This window comes from Chlamydotis macqueenii, chromosome 2 (assembly GCF_036417535.1).
Source record: "Chlamydotis macqueenii isolate bChlMac1 chromosome 2, bChlMac1.mat, whole genome shotgun sequence".
Classification (NCBI taxonomy): Eukaryota; Metazoa; Chordata; class Aves; order Otidiformes; family Otididae; genus Chlamydotis; species Chlamydotis macqueenii.
This window is the reverse complement of record NC_141557.1, coordinates 148,185,085-148,212,279: the sequence shown is the minus strand read 5'-3', so window position 1 is coordinate 148,212,279 and position 27,195 is coordinate 148,185,085. Positions and strand designations below refer to the sequence as shown.

Genomic DNA, 27,195 nt, shown 5'->3' with positions numbered 1-27,195 from the left:
TAGGGTTTCCCAATGTTTTCCTTTACCCCCGGCCATGGGAGCGGCACCTTTAGCTGCCCTGTGGTGACCGCAGCTGACTGTTAAGCCTGGCCTGGCAGCATTCAGCACTGCCCAGCTGCTTCGTGTGCCTTTGCCCCTGTGCCTGGGATGGCACCCAGTGCTTTGAGCAACACCGGTCTTTCAGTGCTCCTATAACCTGCCGGTAAATAGCAGGCAAGGCCAAATTTGTAGGGAGATTGCAACCTTCTATAGGAAATTTGTGTTCCATTATGAGGCCATTACTCAGCGAAATGTAGTAGAAATCACAGCCCTCGCTGTGCACGCAGTGGTGCTACGGTGGTAGGGCTCTCTTTCCTGAAATGCAAAATTATATGCATTATATATTATATTATATTATATATATTATATTATATATTATATTATATCTTGAAGATAGGTCTACCATGTCTGCCCTGGTTGTGCCACGCATATGCTAGGGCTCAAAAGGTAGATATCTGGCAGGGCCATAGTAAAATCAGCCAAAAATTACCCTTACCATAGCGAAAGCCAAGCTCAGTGTAATCAATTTTTTATCTTTTTTTTAAATTTTTTCCTTCTGTGTCTAAAACAGATGGGCATCAGATCAGTGCCAGCTCTGTAGGTTTTCTACCATCTTCTGCTCTTCTTGTGCTTTATGCAATAGATGGAGTTATCCTGGGTATGAAATAGGAAAGGATTTGTTCTTTGATTTGACAAAGGAAGAGTTAGTTGCCAGACACCGGTTTGTTAAAAGTCATAGCTAAGATGCTTAGCTTTGCACTGCTCTACAGGAACTTCTGAAAGTTGTTCCTTCATTAACTCAGACTGCTATTAATAAAGGAAACAGGGCCTGGTATTTATATTTTAGGAATTATTTCTGGGAGGTATAACTCATTGGTAATTGCAACCTGATTTTGGAAAGATCTTTCCTTATAAAAATCCATACGTGTCACATCCACTTACATATTCGGGTATTATTCAAAAGAGAAATACTCCCTCTGTATCGTGCCCAGATTTAAAGCCTGCTTTAGAGGGTCCAGGATGCCGATCACAGACAGGTAGCATTGGCAGCCATCCCGAAATCTCCTCAAAAGGTCCAGAGGTTGTTACTGCATGAATCATTCAGTGTTCCCCACACCTTCCTCATCTTCCTGCTGATTTTACTATCAGGGTTTCACAGCCATGAAGTTTCCACAGCCATGTCCATTTCCATACGACTAGCCACTAAGGTGTGAAATCCTAGTCCATGACACAGAACCAAAAAATGTTTCCTATAAAATATGTGTAGGAAATAAAGGCCCTTCTCTTTTCAGTTCCTGAAAGAGGGCTTTTGGCAAAAGTGCCGATGAAATGGAAGATTATTTTTTTTTCTCCTAGAGAAAAAGGCATGTCATTGTAAATGTGCTTCTTTCTGGTGTACGTCTTTTTCCTTCTCACTCCTAAAGATTTTGAATACAGCCTGTGAGCAAGTAGCAGCTATGATTTTGTACAGCATGTCTAAATGTAAAGGTTTCTTTTTAATTCAAAATTGTATATGTGGGCCTTCTGGAGGCTTGTTTCTAAATAAGATGAATTGTCACACTAGCAGGTGGAAGGGAAATGGTTTCCTGGCATTTTTTTTGCCTAAATAGCAAAGTCTTATGTATTGATCGGTAGAACAGGACCAAACAGTTCCTCTTTGAGCTTGTGCATGAATACTTTCAGGCAACCCAACAGTCTTTGCCTCTCCAGTTACAACATGGCTGCAGCCGCAGCTGCCTACGAGCGAGGCTGTGGAACTGTTTCGCTGACACCACTTTAGAAAGGAAGCGGAGGGCTTGTTTTACAAGGCATTCCTGCGCAGTCAGCTTCATTTAAGAAGCCTCTGAAGGATGTGAAAAATAAGTTAACTGTGGGCTCACAGAAGAGTTTTTGCCGTGCCTCTCCTTCCAGCCTATTTTCCACTCCTTCGCAGCGCTCTTAACTAAAGCCTGAGTATGTGACAGGGTGGGTGCATTTCTTCCTCACCCTGCAGAACTCATGATCGAAAACCCCGCTAAGTTACGTGTTTCTCTCACGCTGCTCTTGTCGGGCTCGTGCCATTTAAGAGAATGACTGCCCCCAGCCGTAAGCTCACTCTGCCACTTGCGTTAGAAACAATTATTTTGCTGAAATGCAAGTGGTAGGAGTGATTCTGACAATGCAGATTTTGAAGCTGGTGTCTTAAACAATTTAAGAAGCCCTTTCTTAAAGGTAAGAGAAAAATTAGACTAGGGATGCTGGAAGCAGCGCTGTGCAGTTACAGGGTTCTCTCAGTGGAGATGTGATTGAGTACAGAAAGTACAGAGGGCATACCAGTTTCTAGGGCTACAAAGGCAGAAAAGCCACAAATCCTGCATGAATGTTATTAAGATAAATATTTTTTAGTATTTGTTTTTTTTTTTTTAATATATTTCCCTGCTGAGTGATTCTCCTAAAAAAAAAAAAAAAAAGATGATGGTAAGGCAGTTTGGTTAATGAGGTTAAGCCTGATTAATAGGGGATTCAGAGTATTCCTTTGTGCATACCAGCTACCATGACTTTCCTTTTTCCTTTGCTTTTACATGCTCCTGCTGCCTCTAGTATTGTATCAGGAAACACTTGTTTTTCTTTTCTTTCCTTTTTTTTTTTTTTTTTTTTTTAACCTTGTGTTATATTACGGATTTTAAGGTCTTCAGTTGTTATGCTGTGGCTCTGTCTTGAATTCCATGAAATGTTTCCTATCAAACTAGGAGACCATATGCCCATGTTGGCCTAATATTCTCAGTGCATCATGTACCAGAAATAGAAGCTGGTAAAGATTCTTCAGAGATTGTGTTCACTTGTTCCAAAGACCTGGTTTGTTTATGGAAGGGATGCTTGCAGTACATAAACACTATTTAAGGAGAAATGTCTCCAAAATGCAGAACAGTTGTTCTCTTCTCCTTCTCATCTTAATGGTATTTTTAAGGAAAGCTATACAACACTCTATATTGAGTCTCACTTACAAGTAGCTATTAGGATCTTGATAGGAAAGAGCAAGCAGAGAGACTGCATTCAAGACTTCACACAGTTCCTTGTAAACATTCTGAAATTATTTATGGTGGAATTTAAAAGTAGATTTCTCTATTTTTAGCAGCTGTACAGTTTTACAAATTGCAATCTGTAACATTCAGTCTGGATATTGGTCTATTTTAATTAATACTTTTATAGCCATGAAATTGAAAATATTTTATTTTTCAAGGCAAATGAATAGGAATTAAAGCTAAAATGGATAGAAATGAATAGAACAAAAAAAAAATGACGGGCAATCTACAGCCTCTCACAGAATCGTTGAGGTTGGAAGGCAGTTCTAGGTGTCACCTAGTCCAACCCCACTGCTCAGAGCAAGGTCAGCAAGAGCAGGGTGCTCAGGGCTGTGTCCCATCAGGTTTTGAATATCTCCAAGGACAGAGACTCCTCAGCTTCTCTGGGCAGCCTGTTCCTGTGTTCAACCACCCTCACAATAGAGAGGCTTTTTCCTTAAGTTCACATGTAATTTCCTATATTTCAGTTTGTGCCTTTGCCTCTTTTCCTCTCACTGGGCATCACTGAGAAGAGCTTGGCTCCATCTTCTTTATTTCCCCCATCAGGTACACATGGATGAGATCTCCCAGAGCCTTCTCTGCTCCAGGCTGCACAGTCCCAGCTCTCTCAGCCTCTCCTTGTGTGACAGATGCCTGAAGCCCTTAATCATCTTTGTGGCCCTTCACTGGACTCTTTCCAGTACATCCATGTTTTTCTTGTACTGGGGAGCCCAGCGCTCAGCACAGCACTGCAGCTGTGGCCTCACCAGGGCTGACCAGAGGGAACGATCACCTCCCTTGACCTACTGGGAGTGCTCTGCCTGAGGAGGCTGTTAGCACTTTTAGATGGGTTAGCTTGAAAAAACACAAATATGAGATTTTTTTTCTTTTTTTTTTTTCTCCCCCCCCCCCCCCCCTTATTTTTTTCTTCAGGAGATGTGTCCCTAGATGGCTGTAGGGGTTGATCATAGCTCATAGTCCATTCTTACTTCCTAAAGCTATCAAAAATGAAACCATCAAATATTTTTGCTGAAAGTGGGATCACAGGATGGAATAAGATGAATATGTTAGCACCAATCACTTAGACACAGACTCTGCCTTATTGTCTTGTTTTCTGGAAGTGTTAGGAATGGATTGGATTAGATGAAAATGTCCATTATAAAAAGACCACTACTTTTCAATATTTACCACACCGTGGTATCTGGGATACCACAGTTTCTCCCTAAGCTCACAATAGGAAATAACTATGGTAATTGTGTGGTATGGGTTGGCAAATGTTGATTTTTCTGAATGGAAGCCATTCTAGCAACAGCATGTAACAAGATCTGCAGTGAGAGAGGAGTCCGAAGTGTATTGAAAATAATAGGTGGACGTCGTCCACTTTGGATCCTGCTCTGGTAACAGCTCTCTCAAGGGGACTGCATGAGACTCAAATTATAGTTACTTCAGTTCCTGCATAAGCGTATAAGCTATAGCAGCCCATATGAAACGTTTTCTTGTTATATTTTTTTCTTTAATTAAAATTAATGGTCCTAAGGGGAATTTTTAAAAGTACAAGTAACAGGTAAATGTTACCTCACTGGTTTTCACCAAGAAGTAGACACCTAATTGACATTTCCTCTCTGAGTCCTGAAGACTTCTATGAAAACTTTAGATCCTCATTTTGTAACTTTGATTTAGAAATTATTCTTCCAGCATAGTTTCCAGACTTGGGGTGCAAATTTGGGAGGATGTAGGTGATCAAAAGGCAGTGGAACTGAAGCTTCTAAGATACTTAATGGCTTTTGAAATTTTTACCCCTGAGGAGCCTTTCCCCTGCTGATTTTGGCAGCCCTTAGCCAAAAATCTACAAATGAGAGTTCCTCCTCTCAGCTGCTGGCTTTCTGAGCCATTTTCTATATAAATAGAGATCACGTGGACTTTAATAAGGTCAGGGAATGTTTTTTAAATGTCTGTGATTTTTTTTTTCCTTCAAAACTTAATTTTGCCCATCTGATTTCTGTGGAAGTGGGAACAGATGCCAGAAGCTGAGAACTCCAGCAGCTTTGTACTCACGCTTAGAGCAGAGCACTTGCGGCACTGGGACCCTCAATTACTATCACATGTAGAGTTACATGTTGGCTCTTAGCTGAGATCTGCAAAAGCAGTCTGGTTCTTCTACCATGTACAAGTTCGGGATGTTTAAGGAAATACGGACATATCGTTGCTCCGTTTTTGTCTGTTCATTTGATGAGTGAGATGACTTTATGAACGAAGGGATACGTGGGGTGCCTTCTTGAACATAAATCCTCCAGTACTGATACCTGAGCTTAAGCACCTAATTCCATGTTTAGGCACCTTCACAACTGGCTCTTTATCTCAGAAAGTGATCCTGTTTATAGCAAAGTCTAACTATTGATTTAGATTCCCCGTTTGAGACAGCAGGGCTTGGATATTTTCACCTTATGCCAAGAAACGAAGGAGTCAGAAGCATTTCCAGTTTTCTCAATGTCTCTTTCAGTGTGCTTAGTTCTGAGGGTACTATTTTTATCCACTTACTGATGAGAATAAGAATAGTCTAATTTTGTACATTTTATACTGTTTATGTTGTGTTTTAATTTGAAAAAATGCAAGAGGCTTGTAATGACTTTTTCTTAGATTTGCTCTCTAACAATAGCTGAGCTCGTTTGGAAGCACACGGCGTTCGGAAAGGAGCAGCGGTCTGTGTGAATGAGCGCTGAGTTTTCAGGCAGCCGTTCAGCATCGGAGCTGCTGCATGAATCTGTTTCAGCAAAGTGCTAGTGGAGAAAGGTTTATATTATTTAGTTCCCAAACCAGGCTCCCTCTGTCCTGCTTATGCACACTAATGCATCTACCTAACAATTTTTTTTTTTTGTAAGGAATAGTATTATTCCTAAATTGGACTTCTTGTATTAATCTTATGTTTTATTACTTCATGTAAGTGGACAAGATGATATAGAAAAGTGGGAAGAAGTTCAGCCAGAAACTTAGCAAATTTTACAGCAGTTCCTAAAAAAGGATTGATCAAACCTGTTACAAAACTAACATTATAATCCTGGTGAAGATGCTGCTGTTTATCACCTAACACAGCTTTTTACTGCGTTAGGTGATAAACTGCAAAAAGAAAACAGGACACAAATTTCGGGAGACTGTAGTTTAAATACTCACGGACACACCTCAGCAGAGATAACGTGTTGCCTTGAGTTGATGTACAGGAGAAAGGGAGAAAAATAGTGCTACATCAGGGGAAAACAAAGACAATCAGGGCTTTCTTCTTGAGCAGCTACAGCCAGTTCCACTAATGGAAGTGCAAGAGCAGAAACTGGCAGCGCAAGGTATGCGTTCGTTTTTACAGATGGCAATGCAGACAAGTTGGTAATTGAGAAGGAAGTCATGTACGTGAGCTGTTTGACAGGGGACAGCCCATTACAGTACTTTCCTCTGTAATTGAGTCGGTGAGTTATTGGAGACAGAATTTCTGTTCCTCTTGAATAGGTTTCAGTTGCTGCAAAATGACATCATTATTGTGCAGGAAATGCAGGTTTCCATGTTGCTTTTTTTTTTTTTTTTTTTTTTCTAATTAGTTTTTGGGTTGCCTCCATGGAGGCCTGTGTTGTGCTGCTGATAGTCAGTGGCAAAATACAGCAGAAGCGAGATCGCATCACAGTGTGGTAGCTGTTGTCTAAGACACTGGAAGAGATTAAGGATGATCAGCTTGTGTGAGTTGCAGAAGACCTCAGAAATACGTTGTGTCTAGTAAGAGACAGTTGAAGGAAACTGCTTTCTAAAATAATCATACTTTGTGTAGAATGATGTAAATATTTAACTCTTTGCAAACCAGACTAACATGTAGTTCCACCAGAAAATATTTCTCAGTGTTCACTACAAATGCCTCATACCATAAATATGTATATGTGTATTTACTTAGTCTGTGTATATATATTTGGTTCAACAGAAGATCACATTTATTTTTAACACATAGTGTTTAACGATCAGCCACCACTAACTATGGCAAGGAAGTCTAACCTGCAGAAAAAGTTTTAATTATTTCATATTTGTGCCACTGCAGATCTTGAGGGGGAAAATGTGAAATGATTATCCATCACTGTTTGGGTTATCAAGGAGGTGCACTGTGAACCACATAATTTTCCCTCATAAATGCTCAAATGAATGAAAATTAATAAGTCATTGTAAAGTGTATTGTGATGATTTATGTTATCCCATAGTTGCATGTGGCCCTTAACAGATGATTGAAGTGATGGTAAATCCTTGCCTGTGGAGCTCAGGCTCTGGCTGAAGGTGGGGGTCTGAAGCCGGTTCCCCTCCAGCTCAGTGGCAAAGGTTGGGTCAGCTTTAGCTTCAGGGAGGAAATAAAGGTGAGGAGGTGACAGCAGTGAAGAGGCTGCAAGTGATTTAGTGGCATTTTTGCATAAGTATATTTTTATTAAATTAATAATTTATTTTGATCAGCCATTGTTTTACTTTCGTAGCAATCATGGCATCTTAAACTAGTATCTTACTAAATTCTTCTTGCTTAGTAAGAAGCAAGAGAGATTAGTGCTTAGAAGCACTAAGAGATTTTAGTTTGCTGCCTGTTTTTTGGGGTGAGGTTTTTGTTTTTGAACAGTGAATGCCACTGTCTCTAAGGTAGCTTTACAAAATACAGGGAAATGCTACAAATGCTGGGACAAAATCTACTCATCTGCATTTTTGCTGCTGATAAAAAATAATTGCAGTTTACATGCACATTAAAATACTTTCTCTCCCTAGGGGATTGGGGGTAAGATTCTGAAAGGCTGCGCTAGCACTCATTTTTAATTTACTGTCTGGGGGTTTTTTTTCTGCCTCTAAACCCCTCCTGATTCCTCTCGTTAGAAGTTTTTAAGATAGCATATATCATAAAAAGATGCTGTTACAATAGAGCATTGAAAATTTCACTAAACTTTTTATAAGAATTAAATGTGTAATTTAAACTTTCCTCTTGGCATTTTTACTTTCTTCCTACTTTACCTTTCCTAACTTCTTTCTTCTGTGTCTTTCAAATACAGCTCTTTAATATAGTTGTTCTTGAAAATGTCTTAGCTGAAGAGCTTGGATTTGGCACATTAAATTGACTTCAAGAGGCATCTGTTAACTCATAGTTCAGGTTGAAAACAACTAGTTTACACTCTGCTTTATGTGTTTCGCTCTTTCTGACAACTTATGCTTTGGGGCTGAAAATTTGCTGTGCCTGGTCTATTCCTGAAAGCTGTCCAAGTTATAAAGGAAAGAAAACCCGATGACTTTCTTTTTAATTTAGACCTAATTACAGCAAAAGCAACTAAAATTTTAAAATGTGAAACTTTACAGGGACATAGTTGTGGCTGTTTCCATAGTTGAGAGAGAAAGCAGTTTTGATTAAACACGTTCAGAAAGGTCTGAGTGCCTGTGCAGCCAAAAGAAATGAAGACTGAAAGATTCTTTTCCCATCCTAAACAGCAGAAAGTAGCAGTTACTCCAACAGCCAGATGCTGCCTTGCTGCCCAGGTTTTAAACTTCGGTTAATCTGAGCCTCACCCAAACTCAGAGAACTAAATACCTCCTCCTATGAGGAGGGCAATACCTGGGAAGACCTAGCAGGTGTGAAACAAGAAACTCCTAAATACTCATGGCAGTGCAAATGCAACATATACAGATGTAACCATGAGTCCCTTATACTATTTTTCTGAGTCGTGTGGTAGCAGCCTGACAGTTACAGGTATGAGACCAGCTGCTTACAATTGATCCTCTCCGCACACAGCAGGACCCCTGGCTCATACCGAACCGAGCGCACACAGGTCTCCTGGTGTTCCCCCTTTGGACCTCCCATGTTGCCAGGGAGTGCCCGGAGCCTGGGTTCAGCCATTTTTTCGTTGAGGCATGTATGGTTGTAGTCCGCGACTTTTGTCGTTGGAAATAGGTCAGGCATATGCTTATACTTGAGTAACATTTGTGGTTTCTCTACACCTCTATTTCTGAAACAGTAGAAATGCCAGAGATGATAAAAAAATCCACTCAAGCTTCATTGTATCGTTTTGTGATGGGGAAGCGAAAGTAATCAGCAAAAAGACAAGTTTTGTTGTGGCCAAACCAAGAGGGTGATGTAAGAAAAATGTTTGGCCGACGCTTGTGGAGCCTGTTTGAGTTTCTGAAAGCATCTTCTGGCAGAAATTTTGAAAACAGGATGTATTTGGCACAAACAGAGTGTCAGGCACTGCTAGCTTAGTCTAGCTAGATAAAAAGCCACAGTTCCTGAGCAGTGCTTTTGGCTGTACTTTTACAATATAGACTTTGCTACATGAAGTTCCATTGAAATAATAAGTGGAAGTTCAGTAAATTTTAAAATACTTTTTGTATAACTGTGTTATGTAATGGTGCTTCTACATGACTATAAAGTTTGAAATCATGTAAACCGTATAGTCATCTTTTTTAAATCTAAAGCAGCTTTTTTGAAAAACGAGGACCTGATCCTGTCAAGATGCCCGAATCAATTACTTGTTATCGTATTCTCTGCTGTTTCATTGCTTAGCAGAAAGCACTACTAATAATTTCCTTGTTTCAAAGAAATATTGGTAACTAGTAAAAATTATTTAAGGAGTTAAAAAAAAAATAGGCATTCGGGCTTGACAATGTGTATACCAAGTTTCAGACTTGTTCAATTTGAAACGGTCAAGATATGAAACCATAAAAAATGTGAGTAAATACTCTGCGTATCAAGGGTTATTATGCAATTACATGCTTTCAGCATGGTTCTTACTGAGGGAAAACAGTTAGTCGAGGGATCTGCAATACATGTTCAGTGAATAATTACAAACTTTCATAGCTTAGCTACATAAAAATAATAATAATTCAGTTGTTGCTTTGCTACTACGAAAATACTAAAATGTGTGCATACTTTTTTTCCCCAGAGCAAAGTCACTATGACTGTTGATTTGTTAGAAAGTTATCTGAAAAACTTGAAATCCCTTCTGCCCCTCACTCTTCCCCCCCCCCAGTTTTGGCCAATGTCCAAATTATAAACAGCTGAACTGATTTAAATAAAGTTTTCAGTACCGAAAAAAGAAAAGAAAAAAAAAAAAAAAGAAGTTACATCTGTGCTGACAAAAACATGCACTGAGTTTCAGCCTAATGTGATTTGAGACAACTGTGATATTAAACGCTCAGTCCTAGGAACTGGAATGGAAATAGAGACAGGCTCTTCACTGCACTGGCCCCTTCAGGATTTGGGATTGTAATGTAGCGGTTATAAGGCTCCAGATGATTAAAACTTGACTTAGTAGATACATGTTTTAGATATTTAGACCCTTTTGGCTTATTCTTCCAAGGATGTACAGGAAATTTTCATAGATGACTCCAGTTAGTGCTAGTGGCATTGATTGCAGACTGAAACCTTTTTATCTGTGGCTCACATCCTCCCATGACTAGTTATGTTGACTTACCTTTTCTGGGCTGATCGTAAGAGATTATTTAACTATGATAAGTATGTGTTCACATTTGAAAAAGAGCAAAAGATTCCATGACATGTTTCTTGAAAGTACTGGCTAGGATGGTGCTTAGCAGAGCACTTGAGCACATGGCTGGGTTTTATGGAGGCTGTGGGCCAATCCTGCTACGCAGACTTTGCTGGATTGGAGATCAAGTGGCTATTCCTTTGTGAGACAAGCTGGAAAACCGGCAATATTGGCCATTATTATTGACTGCTACAAATACTGACTATGCAAAGCCAAACAGACTCATGCAGCAGAAGCATCATCACTAACAGTAGAAGTATCATCACTAATTAACATTTAACATTTTAAAAAATAAATAATTTCTGTTGACCAGTAACTTTAATAAAACTTGGTGTATGGGAAATAAAGGCCTAGATTTTTATTCTTTTTGTTTGTTTGTTTTTAAAGCAATTGTATTGGTTTAACAGAAGAGGACTACAGGAATTGTAGACTTTTAAAAACAGCCTCCATTTTTTTTCTTGCAGACATCATCAAAATTTCTTAGGTGTATTTTGACAAGCAGATCCGTTCTGTGGTTAGTGGGATATAGGAGTCAAGAATATTTAGTCCAATTCTGCCACAGTCCTGTCTCACCCTAAGAAATCCATTCTAAAGCTGTGTGTTCCCACTATAAAAAGCTGTATCATAACCAAAAAGCTCAACAAAGTAACAGCATGTAAGTTTTTCCAGACGTAGTTTAATTCTTAATTTAATAGTGTATGTAATCTATGTTGGACCACTTAGGTAGGAGTATAATCATTGTTGATTATCCTGTAAGGTTCTTAAATAAGATAGAAGTAGGAGAATTTGTAAGACAAATTTACACACTTTGCGTTAAATTTAGGGAAGGATGTTTAGCTGGGCTACTTTGAAATTTTAAGCAGATAAATAGTTTGTAAGTACTAAATAAGCACAGGTATAGGTTTTTGATACACATAGCTACTGCTAGGTATTTTGTAGATTGTTGTCAGCTGTAGTCATTGTATAATTTCATTGCAAATAATGGCCATTTTGAATCAGATCTTCAGAGAGAAAAAATGAGTTACTTTTGTCAGTGTTTTAAAGATATACTAGTTCCATAGCATTCAATGAGGATTTCAATGTTCTTACACCTTCTGTCACCATTCAGGTGACAGTGTGCAAACACAGTGTATAAACTAGACCACTCTCTATGTAATTTAAAAATCATCCATGACTGTGTAGAGGGTATTTCCCAAACTCAAGGAACACAAACAGAGATGAACGACTGGAAAGACTGACTCAGACTAAAACTCCACTTGGTTAATACACCACACCAAGAAGCCATAGGCCGGCAGACAAAAAGTAAGAATGGAAAGGAACAGTTCTGCAGTTGTGTCTGAATCCTGGCCATGTGCAGTCATTTCCACTTGGAAACTTCTCACCCTTCAAGTGGACCAAACTGGGGTTAGTTTAGTGAAGATTTTATTGTACTCTTAAGGAAAATATTTCAGCAGCCAGGTGAAGTTGTGCAAGAGTATGCAACCGCAAAAAGAACTGCGAGCTTCCATGTACTTGTAAGTGAGTGTGCCTTCCCAGAATGAGCCACATCTCGTATGCACAACTAGTTAGATGTTTGCTGAAAGACATCAACTACCATTTAATTCTCCCTTTAGCCAAATTCAGAAAAACGCAGTATATTACTGCTTCTGATTTAAGAGACAAAGTAGGGGATGATGTAAGGAGGTGTGAGAGAGATTATCTTGACGACAATCTCAATTTTGTTGTATCACTTTAAAGTAGCACAACCTGCTGTACTAATGAAATTGTGTTCTTGGTTTAAAAGGGCAATTGTTAGCCTGACTTTGTGCTCTCTAAAAACATTTCCCCAATCTTGTTAAATTATTACACTCATTTCAGATTTTTATGGCCATGCAGCTTACCAGCCCTCGTTTCTTTACGTTTCATTCATTTTCCTTGTATTGATGATTAATGGAGGATGTCGAACGTTAGAGTGAGCAGGCATCAGCAAATGCAAGATCATAATTAGTTTAGCTGACGAGGGCCTCTGATAGCACTTGCATCTGGATGGAAAAATTACCCTATAGGGAACTGGCTGCTCACCAGGTCTTTTTAGTGATACATTGTGAAACACCCGATGAATCAAATGCCCTTTCAATGCCAAGAAAGTGTTCCAGTCTTGAAGCCAAAATTATGTCTGCAGAAAGCTTTCCATTTGAAATGTATCAGAGTACAATTATAACCATTGTATTTTTTTGGCTTGAACACCAGTCTTCTACAGTATGGACTAAAGTTAAATAAATTACTTGAATTTTATGAAACCCTGAAATTTTTACTTATGGTGTTAGCAATTTTTAATTTACAATAAAATCAGTTTTCACCCAGGCTGTTTTTCCCTGTACTTACCCATTCTTATTTTAGATGCTGAAGGTTTCTTACTGATTTTTTCATTTGCAAAAAGGGAACAGAGTTGAAATTCAGATTTTTATTTTCAGCGAAAGAATTCAATTTCCTGGTTATTAGTATTTGTGCCCACAAACACAGCCTGACTTTTGTTTAAATTAGAAGTTTAATGAAATCATTACTCCGTAGAAAGAATTTAATGAGCAGTACTCATAAATGTGTCTACTTTTAAATATTCCTGGATCATTATAAAAGCTGATGAATACACAACTCAGTCTGGTTAAAAATCAGTTTGAATTTAGGAAAGTTGTACTGTGCCTTTCTTTGCCCAACTGAAATAAAACAAATAAATCTGTCCATCGATGAGACAGTGTTTTCTGGGGTTTCGGATTAAGTTCACAAGGGGTCTCATTAAGAATACCGTACTTTTATTTGTTTGGCAAAGGTTACTCCTTGCTCTTAGTGGGCTCTGGGAAATATATGGTAGCTTATGCTGATTTCAGAAGTAAGTGGGAAAGACTGGAAGTGAATGTCATGTATTCAATTAATGAAGTATAACCTCTGTTAAAGGAATTAATATGACGCAAACGCAAACTGCAATTAATTAGAGTGATGGTGTTTCAGAATTCTTGTTACCGATCACACTTTAAAATCGAGCAAACTAAATAGAAATATTCTGTTGTGAAATGCAATGAATAAACCAGGAGAAGTTTACAGAATGTTCTCTGTTGGCTTCCAGAGGGGTTTTTCAGAATTTGCTGTTTAGAAACCATCATTAAATGCACAAAAACCTGAAGTTCAAAAAGTTAAAGCTGTTATTCTGAAAGGGCTTTGGTGTTTCACACACCTCATCCATCACTCTAGGGTTAATTATAATGAAAATCAGTGGTGCCTATTAAGCACAATTGAACCTGACCTCATTATGGGCAGTGTGGTTTTATACTGTCATTGTTGCCAGTCTAGAGACAAAACTCCTGTGTTGATTTGTCCTAACTCCGCAGCTCATGTGACTCACCTCTGACCTGTTTTTTTTTTCTATGTGTTTTGTTTTTTTTTTTTTTTCTTCCCTATTTCAGAGACGTAGAGGCTCGGGTGTTTTTTGTGCCAATTGCCTGACCACAAAGACCTCTCTCTGGCGAAAGAATGCAAATGGTGGATATGTATGCAATGCGTGTGGCCTCTACCAGAAGCTTCACTCGGTAGGAAGAACTTACTGGTTTGCTCAGAAAAAAATGGGGTTATACAGCTAAGCTGGGCAGCTGTGGTCTTGTCTGGTTGTGTGATTAGTACCACTCCCTGGCCTGCAGTTAATTTCCTAACAGGGTTTTGCAGGATGGTCACTTTGGGATCAGATGTGATTCATTATGAAACAGGCTGGGATGCTGTGGGTAGACATGTTTGAGATCACCAGTGATGCATTTAATTATTTTGATACAAAATAAGGGGAAAATTATTTCTTTTCTGGGAATTCCATTTAAAGACGTACAATATAATTCTTAAAGTTAGACATCACGCCTCTATCTAAAATATCCCTTTCTGTGGCTTTTGTTTTCTTTCACTTTTCTTCTCTCCATTATTCTTAACAGTAAATTTTCTGGAGATAGGGGGTGGTGGGTTCTTTTGTTCTTTTTTTCTACAGTTCTTACAGTCTGCTGGAGGATTCTGAAATAACTCAACAAGGAAGCTACTCGCTTGGTGGCACTCGTCACTTGGTGAGGGGAAGATTCACCATCCCTCAGGATCAGGCAGGGAATAAGTAATAATAATGGACTGTCTACATTGCTTTTCATCTTATCCACACTTGGCTTGATCCTGAAAGATGTTGAATGCTCTGCTCCAGGTCCAGGAAAGCCATGCTTAAGTGTTTCCTTGGACCAGTGCCAAAATGCTCAGAATCTTTTAGATTAGTTAAATATTATCCCTGCTATCTTTAATAGAAGCACATGTCAGAGTCAAGTGACCAAGATTTGACTCTAATTAATTTTTACAACATTCCCATGAAGTTAAAAAGTGTTATTATTTTTCAGAAGTAGAAACTGAGGCAGCCTTTGGGAGTTTGCCACGCAACATAACAATTCAGGCTTAGAACTCAAATCAGAAATCTATGTTGTGACCGAGAGTGCATATTTTTTAAAACTTTATTTTCCGAAAAAAAAAGGAGCCACTTAGGAAACTATATTTCAAATGCATTAAAACTCCCAAGTGCATATGCCTATTTATCTTTAAATCTGAGGCTTAAGCTTCTAAATCAATTAGTAGTTTCTGTTAATTTTACCCTTGGTCTTGTGTACAGGCCATGTAACAATCCTGTTTATTCAAGATCCTGTCCAGCCAGCACACTTAATGAAAAAGATACCAGTTTTCAAAAGCAGCACCACCATCACCAGTATGAATGGTTAGCTCTGTTTGCCATGTGCTGACGTTCTGAGGTCAGTAACAGGTTTTTAGCTCCCGAACAACCCAGCCAGTCAGATAGCATCTTAGCAGGAGAAGATGGACTGATGCAAAATCTCTGGCCAGCATCTTGGCCATGTCTTGCTGAAAGTACCATCTTCCTGGAAATCCCTCAAAGTCCTAGATATAATATCTAATTTAAGGAAATTGATCAGAGGTTATCAAAGATTTTAAGGACAACAGTTTGGCTTTTTAACGTTAATTTGATGTTTGAGTCCAGTTATTTGTAGAACTTCCATTCACAGCCCCCATTTTCCCTTTTTTTAATATACTTTTCTAAACTATAGTGTTGGACCTCGCTTTGATTATTAGTATAACTTATTGAATAGAAAAAAGCTAGAAGAATCAGTTTTGAATTCAAACACATAGCACAGATAATTCTTATGAACCAGTTGGAACAAACCGGTGTGCTTCCAACAATACTAATTAGCAATACAATGTCAAACTTTATTTTATGCTTATAAAAAGCAAGAAGCTGACACAATCTTTAGCTCTACTGTTCAAGCATGGCAATAAGCTGTCATTCAGTGGACATTTGACATTGATATCTTCAATTGAACTTTGACCAAACAAATGCAAAAAAATTAATTAAGCCTTCACTCTGCTGTGGTATGATAGCGACTCCATTGTAAGTTGGAGTCTGAAATAATCAAACAAATCTCTCCTTTGGGACACCTTTTGAGACAGTTCCCTACAAAGGGATGCTCTTTAGACTGGCATCAGAAAGATGACAACTTCTTTTATCTGTCTGCCTGTCTAGCTAGCTACCTTTTCATGAAAAATTACAGTAAGTATTTGTCACATATGGTTTTGAATTAAGGAATCTAGGTTGATACAGGTAAAGATCTGAAACGATAAAAAATCAAGGCAATAGAACTGTTCCCTTCTGTGGGTCACCCAATTAAACTAAATTGTGCTACACAGCTAAGTAAAATTTGTCTGTAGTAGGTTTGCACATTTCACAGCTCCACTTCGATTGGATTATCACTATCTAAAACTACTGTCCTCATTACCTCAAGAATATGTATAGTACACTAATCTATGAGTATTTTACTTACATGTAATAAGAAAAATCTATGGTCTGTCAGATACTACTAGGTAGTGGCTGACAAATGTTAACATGGTAGTGATTTCTGCTATAAGTCACATTTCCATTTTTTTGGTACCCTTGAATAATTTTTGAACATATTTTCAAAGATGTTCAATCTATCTAGGAGTCTTTTACATATAACTTGCCAGATTTTTCACATTTGTCTCCTCTAATGCAGACACCCAGGTTAAGAAATGCATAATAATATTCCAACAGTCAATTATTAAAGTAGTTTTAGTGAAAAAAAATGCTTCCAGTTCAAATATACACACAATATACAAATATACACAAAATATTCACGTTTGCTGACAGAGAAAGGTATATCCCTTTTCTCCCCAGAATCATTAATTTGAGCATTATTATTATGGTGCTGTTCCTCATTTTTTAATAGCTCTAACTCGGTCATGGAAAACTAGATTTTATTCCATAGTGATTCCTTGGCCTACTAGTCGAACTACTTCAGTGAAGAGTTATAGCATATTATTCTAGGATTAGACATAAGTGTCGTTGAGTAGAACGATCGCTCCAGTTTCCCATGGTATCTAGGAAGTCCAATCACAATAATTTAATGAACTTTTTTGTTGAATATTGTGATTTTTTTAAAGCTACTTATATATTTGGGGTAGGGAGATTGCCAATTGATATAGAGGTGGCAAAAAAATATTTGTGCTCATTCTCAATATATTATGTCTAACATATAATTAAGGATCTGACATATGGCAGTTTAGAAGTAAAGTTCTGGTAATGTTTCCACTATTTTGTAAATTTAATACTCCATTGGAAATCAAGAAGAGAGCTTAAACTTTTCTGTCTGCCTTAGTTGCAGCCAAATACAGCATATTTCTGTCTGCACTTTTCTACTATGAATAAGAAAAATGTGAGTAGCTTTACTCCACAGAGTAGTCTGTTTTAATCTGCTAAAGACTAGTCAGATGCATACAGATATTTGCATGCTGTAGAATTTTTAAATTAGACCTACAGCCTTTCACTTCTAATGGCGTGTAACTTTGAAGAGCCAGAGCTGCAAACAAGTGGGTGTGGATCCTTAATCACAGGTCTGAAGATGTTTCTTTTAGCTACTTCCAGGGTCAGACTTTGTACCTGTAGCATGAAGAGTAAGACTAAAAGTATTTCCAAACTAGTGAAAGGTTATCTGGAAGCCACATGAAAACGATCTGTAGTGTATAAATAAAAGTTCGATAACAGCAACATCAACAATGCAAGATCTCACACAGCAAGTCAGTATGACAGTGTTACAACTGTCATCAAAATGTGAGGAAATTACACTGAGCTTGTAATAAAGAGTATATGCTTCTGCATATTAATTGGCTATTGATTCTGCAAACTAGAAACTTTATTTGCATATAATTTACATAGAAAATATTCTAATTTTATCTAAACATGATTTTGCCTCAACTTTGATCTGTTTGAGAGACTGGTTCAGGTGCTGTTTTTCTGCTAATTTTAAATTTTGCTTATTAAAAATCTAAATCAAAGAGTATATTTCATCTCATTCAGAGTTTTAATAGAAAGTGAAAACTTAACAAGTAGCTGCAGTGCCTAAAATGTAGTTCACCATTAAGAGTGAGCCAGCCTCAGGGAAATAAATAGGTGAAAGAGGAGAGGAAGATGGCAAGTCAAGAGAGAAGCTGAATCTCTACAAATAATGAGGGCTCTTCCAGCTCTGGATATTTTTAAATTAATTCAAAGTTATGAAAATATATAAATTATGTTACATTCAAGCTACAAATTGTTTCAGATATTGACTGTACGCCAAAATTTAATCTGCACTGTAAAACAATGTTAAAAAGAAAATTTCCAAATAAACATATAAGTGGAATACTCTGTGGGGTACTTTTCTGGCCTCCAACCAGAATAGAATTATGTGTGCACTTGGATGAGACAAATGGCAACTGCCAGCACACCAAATTGAATGACTTTTAGGTAGTTTTTGTTGTTTTAACATCTGCCCAATAGACCAACACATACAGACATTACAGCAGCATCTTTCATTCACATACCATGGCCTTCCTGTTAAGGGGCCTTTCAAAGAGGCCTGGCTGTTGTCCTTCCTTATTTTTTTTTTCTTCACACAAAAGTTTTTTTGGTTCTTATCTAAAGAGACTGCCTACTCTGAGCTGGTGTACTTAAAACACAGAAAAGAAATGGAGGACAGCAGCATTGACGTCATTTATTTAGATGGAAACAGCAAATGGAAACAGAAATCCTCACTTGGTTCTTGCCTCTGCCTCTTCCTCAATGCTTTTTTCTTTACAGATCCTTTTTTTCTAACCTTCAAGGGAAGCCTTCTCTCCCTCATGACTTTTTAGCACAACATCAGTAACATTTAGAAAGAAATGCAGTAGGGATAAAGGAGGGGGAGTTGGTACCAAAATCCCTGATAGACCTTTTTTCCTGGGCTTTCTTCTCCATCTTTCTTAATCCCTTTCTAGCCACTATCATCCCACTCACCACCACAGTGAATCTGCAGCCCTTTTGCTAGGTGACAGAAGTGGTCAGCAGGCCATGTATTTGCTTGCATTTTCTATCCATTCAAAAGGGAGAGGTTATCAAGGTAAGCATTACTCAGTTCTTGCCATAGCCTGATCTGTGCAAACTTATGCTCCATACCAGCTCTGGTGACATGGCGCATAAAGTAACACTGGTACATAGCACCATGCATCTCCCTCCTCATCCCCAGCTCTCAGCACCCTCTTTCAGCACGTCTTCCCAGAATTTTTCAGGAGTCAGGGGTAATAAATGCTTTGACAGCTTGGATACGTCATCTCTTTTTAAGTAAACAGGCATAGTATGTCTAAGGCGGCTGGCTTAGTTTTGATAAAACAAACCAATTCATAGTTTACTTTTGACATTAGAGGTGAGGAACCAGCATTTTGGTTGAAATTTGGTCATTTCCATAAAACTCCTATCATCACAGAATCACAAAATAGTTTGGGTTGGAAAGGACCCCCCTTGCAGGGGGGTTGGACTAGATGACCTTTGAAGGTCTCTTCCAACCCTAACCATTCTATGATTCTATGAATATATCTCTTCACGAAAGAAACTATAAATTTGAGTGAGCATGGTGTTGCAGATTTGTTTAACGTGTCTTTCTTTTTTCCTTTTGTTCATTATGTATGTGTTCCATGCAGACTCCCAGGCCTTTAAACATCATTAAGCAGAACAATGGTGAGCAGATCATTAGGAGACGAACAAGAAAGCGCCTTAACCCAGAGGCACTTCAGGCTGAGCAGCTAAACAAACAGCAGAGGGGTAGCAGTGAGGAACAAGTCAATGGAAGCCCCTTAGAGAGGAGGTCAGAGGATCATTTACCTGAAGGTCATCAGAGAGAAATTCAGCTTCCCAGCCTCAGTAAATATGAGGCCCCAGGTTCATTGACTAAAAGCCATTCTGCTCAGCAGCCAATATTGGTCAGCCAAACTCTGGATATTCACAAAAGGATGCAACCTTTGCACATTCAGATAAAAAGTCCTCAGGAAAGTACTGGAGACCCAGGAAACAGTTCATCGATATCAGAAGGGAAAGGAAGCTCAGAGAGAGGCAGCCCGATAGAGAAATACATGAGACCTGCGAAACACCCAAACTATTCACCACCTGGAAGCCCTATTGAGAAATACCAGTACCCACTTTTTGGACTTCCGTTTGTACACAATGACTTTCAGAGTGAAGCTGACTGGCTGAGATTCTGGAGTAAATATAAGCTGTCTGTTCCTGGGAATCCACACTACTTGAGTCATGTGCCTGGCCTACCAAATCCTTGCCAAAACTATGTGCCTTATCCCACCTTTAATCTGCCTCCTCATTTTTCAGCTGTTGGATCAGACAATGACATTCCTCTAGATTTGGCGATAAAGCATTCCAGACCTGGGCCAACTGCAAATGGTGCCTCCAAGGAAAAGAATAAGGCACCACCAAATGTAAAAAATGAAGGTCCCTTGAATGTAGTAAAAACAGAGAAAATTGATAGAAGTACTCAAGATGAACTTTCTACCAAGTGTGTGCACTGTGGCATTGTCTTTCTGGATGAAGTGATGTATGCTTTGCATATGAGTTGCCATGGTGACAGTGGACCTTTCCAGTGCAGCATATGCCAGCATCTTTGCACGGACAAGTATGACTTCACAACTCACATCCAGAGGGGCCTACACAGGAACAATGCACAAGCTGAAAAGAATGGAAAACCTAAAGAGTAAACTTTAGCACTTAGCACAATTAAACAGAAATAGGTTTCCTTGATGGGAATTCAATAGCTTGTAATGTCTTGTGAAGACCTATAAAGCACTTCATATAGAGAGCATGCCTTATCCAATATTAAATCCTTTGTTCTTTTCTTTTTTTTTTTCCCTTTTTCTTCTTTATTTTTTCCTTTTTTTTTCTTTTTTTTTTTATCCTTTTAAGTGAGTGGGTTACCAAGAAAAACAGAACAGTTGGATGGTGGCCAGAAGGGGGAGAAGATAATTCTATGGGACACGGCCCACCAAAGCTAGCCAGAATGCAGTGAATCATGGCGAATAACCTTGAGAAAATTTTACCGGACAATTAATACCTTTGCTATTGTGTAAGAGACATAACTGGCAAGAGTGCAAAAATGTGTATATGTATATACTGCTGCAGGGGTATAGTGAACATATGCACATTGTATATAAGAAGTAGACTTGTTAAATATACAGATGTTAAAAGGTCATTTCTTTTCTTTAATTTGGGCTAATTTCTGCCCTACAACATGCCTTAGGATCACTTTGTCAAAGCTTTGGCAGCAATTTCATCTAGACGTTTCTCAGACGCAGCTGATTTCTAGCTACCATTTTATCACTACATTCTTTCTGGCACACTTTAGTCTAGGAAAACCATTTTCTGCAAGTGAAGTCTCTAATACAGAAGCCACACTCCGGGTTTAATTTGCATAGAACAAGGTAACCTGCTGTATTTTATTTTAATATATTTTTAATATATTACATTTCTAAACCTTAAAGTCTAAGGTTACTTCTCCACAGACTTAACATTGCTATACATACCAGTCAATCCCTTCAGTAGACTTATACCAGCTTTTGCTAAGTAGCATTAAATGTCTTCATAGTACTTTTTAATACTTAAAGCTTTGTAAAAACTATCCATGAAGGGAAAGCTCCTCAGCATAACTGCTCAGGGAAATAGGGCTAAATAACTAAATATTAAATAATTGGTTAAAGGTGCTGTTAGACGAGCCTCCATGCTTGCTACAAGGGTGTACAAGAACTGACTTTAATCATTTTCATTATAGTGTCCCAACCAGTAGTTTATTATTTTGCCACAGGGATGTAGAAGATATTACAAGCTACTGGATGCACTGTCAGATTAACTTATTTCATTAAAGAAGTTGGGAGAACAAATAGAAAAAACCTTATTTTTCTAGTAAATATTAATGTATTACATTTCAAATAATGGTGCCTGACATATTGAATAATTATTTTCTACAGTGTACGTATGCAACAAAGATATTCCATCATGCATTAGAGTCAGTTCTGGCTCTGCCTCGCTGTTTACATTTGCAAATGTAGCAAACAAGGTAATGAAGCAACTATTTCTATTGCAGTAGATATCTTTTTTTTCTGTGTGTGTGCATTAAAGTTGTAAACGATAACATGAAATGAATGAAATTTGTTGATATTAATGGTATGGAAAAGCAAGAAGGAAATGAAAATATTTTTATGCCTACTTAGGAAAAAAAAGGGTAGCACTATTCATTCCAAGTACTTTTGTATTCTTAAGCTCTTAACTCACATTGTTATGCTTAAAATGATAAACATATATCCTCTTTTTATTGCTTTGTCTGTGTTTCAGAAGAAACATTTCAGAAATTATTTTGATAAGTGCTGTTTGACGATGCAGCACTGATGTTTTATTGCATTCTGTAGTAGCATTGCACTCCATTTTTACAATATTACGCAGTTGCTTTTTTGTTTTGTTTGGGTTTGTTTCTTTTTCGCAGTGCAGGGTCTTAGTTCCTTATGGTTGGATGGCAGGTGTAGCTCAACTGGTTCATGAATGTTGCAGCGAATGAAGTTTAAAATGTCTTTCTGATATTATGTTGTCTTTTATTTCTCCATTCATGCATTTTGTTTTTTAAAATGTTCTATAAAAATCTCTCTGGACTAAGTCCTCCCTTGAGATTATATGTAAAGGGTCCTATTCTGATCTCACTTACATGCCGCCTTTCTCAGATTTTCATGTAATTGAAACTAAAACATCATAAAAAAAAAAAGTTCTTTTACTTAACTTACCTGAATCTCACCACTCTCCCTTCTAGAATTTGGTGCACTTACAAGATACTTAACCAGATAGACAGGGAGGTGGAAGATAAAAGGAGAGGTGACAGGAAATGTCTTGTATGGGTTGACAAAAGGAAAACCAGGGAGGAACTGGCCTAAACGTTCAGCACTTTGACAGTCTTTGGAAAAGTTATGTGCCTAAAGCAGCCGGCAATGAACATCACCATGCATGAGAAGCACTTACACAGCTCATCACCAAAGGTCTTGCTGACCTTGACAGTATTTTAGGCGTGACACTTTCACATAGACGAAACGTTATTGCACAGTTCCTCTGATTTGTTAGGCACAGACAGGCTATTGTTCAGCATTAGGCTTGCATTCCTTCCTGCTCCACCCATTGCTTCTATACTGGTGAGCAGCATATGGAAAGTCCCACTCAATCTGTTCACAGTTGAGTTCTATAACCCTTCAATAGTGTTCTAGGTTAGCAAAGGATATTGGGCCACATTCTTCTTCTTCTTCTATTTTTTAGACGAATCTCCTGCTTGATACCAGTGCCGGACAAAGTTTGGTTATGTTTTTACTATTGTTCTCCAATAATAAGTTCTGACTTGCTTTTTGTGGATTTATTTTTGTTGGGTATTTTTTGTTTCTTTTTTTTTTCTGTGGGGACTGAAATAGATTGCCCTCGTTTTGTTACGTCAGGGTCCAGTGTGTGTCCTTTTCAGCTTTTCCAAGAAACATGTTAGACTCACTAAGCAGTGATTTTATCAGCTTCAGAGGTAGCTGGCTGCCGATTATCAGTAGTTACTGGTTTGACTTACTTCTTCTAAGACCTACCAGTTCCTGTGGCTTCTTCATTGATGGAAGCTGCATCTTCATGGCAAAATATTTTATGGGGGACATGCGCATTGTAAGACTTGAGCACCACCCTGTACTTCATAACACCTCTTGCTAAACTCAGAAGCAGAGGCCAATAACAGGAAATACACATATCAGGGTTTGGAGATGAGGAGAAATGAAATCTTATGAGTGCAAAGAACAAGACAGATTTTTGATTATTAATATTACACACCTAGAGTTGCAAATAAAATTTGAAAAAGTTCATTGTTCTTGCCATGACATATTGAGATGTTCTAAGATTTAGGCTTTGTAAGAAATGGGATTTTGCCATAGCCTGTTCTCTTTGGGGTGGAGGGAGCACAATTTTGTTTTGTAACAGAGAGGTGACTCCTCCTCTTCCAGACTCCCTCACAATAGATGTTAATCAAAAGAAAAAATTAATCCTGACATTGAAAAAGAGTAATCTTATTTAATAACTCTCAGGTAGAAACCAATGTTAGCACACACAAATAATTACTGCATCCACTGCTTTTCAATCAACTTACAGCACTAAAAATTAAACTTTCAAAGAATCGTTCTTTGTCCTCAACTTGTATAGTGTCTTCAAGATGTTGTACTTCTCTTTCTGAGGAATGGTAGTTTGAGATCTTAAAATGTATCTCAAATTGAACTACAAAATAAGTAGATGGTTCAAAGCCAGAGGATTTGTGGTGCCTGTCATTAATCAGATTGTGGAACAGGAAGAATGTTTCCATTAACGCTCTGTATAGTGGAAACCTTCCACTCTGTATAGTGGAAATCCTCATGCAGCATCTTCTGCAAACCCAACTGTCTCTAAGCTGTCACTTTGTGGCTGGTGCCCCCTAAATTAATGCAACACAAGATGACGATTTTCCAGAGCACAGTTTGCATTCAGGTGCTAAACTCTGAATGCTTTCCAAAAGTTTTGCACCTAATTGCCACTGTGCTGATAAAACTCCTCCCTTAATTTTTTGTGGACCATCCAGAAAGAGAGAGGAGGAACACTGGATACTTCTATCTCGGTTTTGCCTAAAGAATGTACTGTTGCACGTTGTGACAGTTTTAAAGAGAGAGAGCATCTCAAAAAAGTGGAGGCAGGCTCGAGTTGAGAGATTATTTTTGCAGTTAGAGGGGCAGCAGGACAAAAGTGACCGATGCTAATTGTATACAGAGCTGAAACGTAGTGGTTGTGCAATGGGGAGACCTGATTCGGCAACTATGGGTTAGTACTCAGTTCAAGGATGGACTTTGAAGTCCATCTTTGGACTGAACAGTGTTGCTTTGTAGTCAGAACTATTTGCTTTATGTGCTAAGAATGTTGTCTACCATCTGCTTTTTGCCCAGGGTGTCTAAATATATTCCCATTTTTGCTCTTGCATTGATTTTTCTTGGCTGACTTAACATGCTAATTCCTAATACTGGTCAGGAAAAGCCAAAGAGATTAGAAGTTCACTTCTCTTCAGCCAGAAGGATAGATCTATTTCCTTCTGCTTCTGTGGAGGCAGTTATGCTTGGCAAAGAATAGCGAGCAATTTGTCAACGTATTCCAAATGATAAGTGAGAAAATTTTAAACTTTTCAATAAAGTTAAGATGGGCCAAGTAGAATGATATACATCATTTCCTCATCCCAAAACAGGATTCTTCCCTACCCTCTTCCTCACAATTTCATTTCTTTCAGCCAACTCTGGAAAGCTGGCAGTTGGTGAGATGCTACCTATATAGCCATCACATATATCCCAATTTACCTGTTTTTAAGAGTATAAAAGACAATTATTTAATGGTTACCAGCCAGATAAATACCAGTTTCATTTGTTTTTTGAGTATGCTTAGTAAAGTAGAATTCTTACAGTAAACATTATAACAGCAAACACAGTTTTCCATTTCTATCATTTTGACCTCTGAGCTCTATGTGGAAGGAGAACAGGAGAAAAGGAAACATCTCAAAATGCCATTGTAAATTTAGCTTATAGAAAATTCACCAGCAGGAAAAGAAAAAAAAAAAAGAAAAAAAAAAGTACTTCATAAAGAATGACTTCATATTGCTAAAAACCATCATTAAACTTGTAGCCCTGATTTGACTCTAGAATGTTGGCTCTTAATGTTTTGTCCTTACAACACATGGATGTGTTTTTTGTTTTGGTTTGGTTTGGTTTTTTTTTGTTTTGTTTTGTTTTGTTTTTTGGTTTTCATAGTGCATGTTCATTTCTACTCACAAACATGTTCTTGGTGTATTTCTTATGCAAACAATCTTCAGGCAGCAAAGATGTCTGTTACATCTAAACTTGAATAATAAAGTTTTACCACCAGTTATAAATCAGATTCATGTCATTGTTTCTGGGGAGAATGTAATGTCATAGTGTCACTACACCATAGCGGGGTTGGGGAGGAAAACAATCCAGAGTTGAGCTGCTCTGAGAGCACAACAGGGCCCAACAGCCTGCGTGAGTAACGGCTGGTGATCACAGCTGAAAGGCAAAGGCAGAATTCCCAAATGGTAAATGCATTAAAAGAGAGGAGTTCCTTCAAAAACAGGTTAGACCTATTGCAGTCCTACATTAAGGAATCTAGATGTGATCCAAAACTCCTTCAAGTTAATGACAGGATTTAGAGTGAAAATCTGTTTCAGTGGGGTTTGACCTTTTTTCAATACTCCAGCAGCCTGGCAGTACAGTACTGGTTTTATGCTACTGGCCCAAGGCAGGGCAGGAGGAGTAATTGGAATAACTTTGACAAATTATCTAAGAAAGGCTAATACTGAAATGATATTGATACCCCAGGATTACCAGTTCTGCCTTTCAGACAAAGTCTGTGGTGGAAGTTATATAATCCCTGAGTCTCGGGACCGTGGTTTCACATAATGCCCACAACTCTTCTGGGAAACCCTGCGCACTCTCATCTCACAGGTTATTGACCCATTGATGACTCAAGAACAGAGCATACCACCTACAATGTTGCCACCACCACTTCCTCTGGCAACCTCGGAGGTTTCCTCAAAGATCCTGAATCAAAGCACTGACCAAATTGTCTCAGCTTGGCATTTCTGTTCGGATGAGCTCACTGCCCAGGGTGGTATGGCTCCCGGCCACCCTTTCCATTATGCTGTAATTTCCTTTCTCCATAGGTTTTGTCTCATCTCCATGGTTGAGAGACTGTTCACTCTCATACAAATTACTGTTTTAAAGTAATACAAAATGGTAAAATCTGTTTATAATGTTAGAGTACAAATGTTACAGAGCTTTATTTTAAAAGCACGTGCCAGAAGTAACTTCCCCTTGCAATTCATTCTTCCAGTGAATTCATATGCAGACCCTGTGCATTTTCAGTCTCTTTTTAATTTCCTGAGATTAATAAAAATAATAACCGTAGTAAAGAAAAAAAACCCCAACTTTCAAAGGCAGGGAGAACCAGTTTTATGCTTAATCTTTATCCATTTTGAAAAAGATGCTATTTGCAAAAGCTAGTCAATATACATTGTGTAAGTGTATATATACACAGTGTGTATATGTATGTAAGAATATATATATAAACTCTATATATGCAGAGATAT

General features: G+C 38.2%; 1 protein-coding gene across 1 annotated transcript in view; it reads left to right on the top strand.

The window, feature by feature from the left end:
• Window positions 1-24,401, top strand: part of TRPS1 (transcriptional repressor GATA binding 1) — a 217,784-nt gene extending 193,383 nt beyond the window's left edge. The window contains exons 6-7 of the mRNA XM_086741187.1: window positions 14,047-14,169; window positions 19,667-24,401. Of these exons, the coding sequence (XP_086597313.1) occupies window positions 14,047-14,169; window positions 19,667-20,728 (1,185 nt within the window). The 3' untranslated portion in view covers window positions 20,729-24,401. The remainder of the gene's footprint in view (window positions 1-14,046; window positions 14,170-19,666) is intronic.
• The last annotated feature ends 2,794 nt before the right edge of the window (window positions 24,402-27,195 follow it).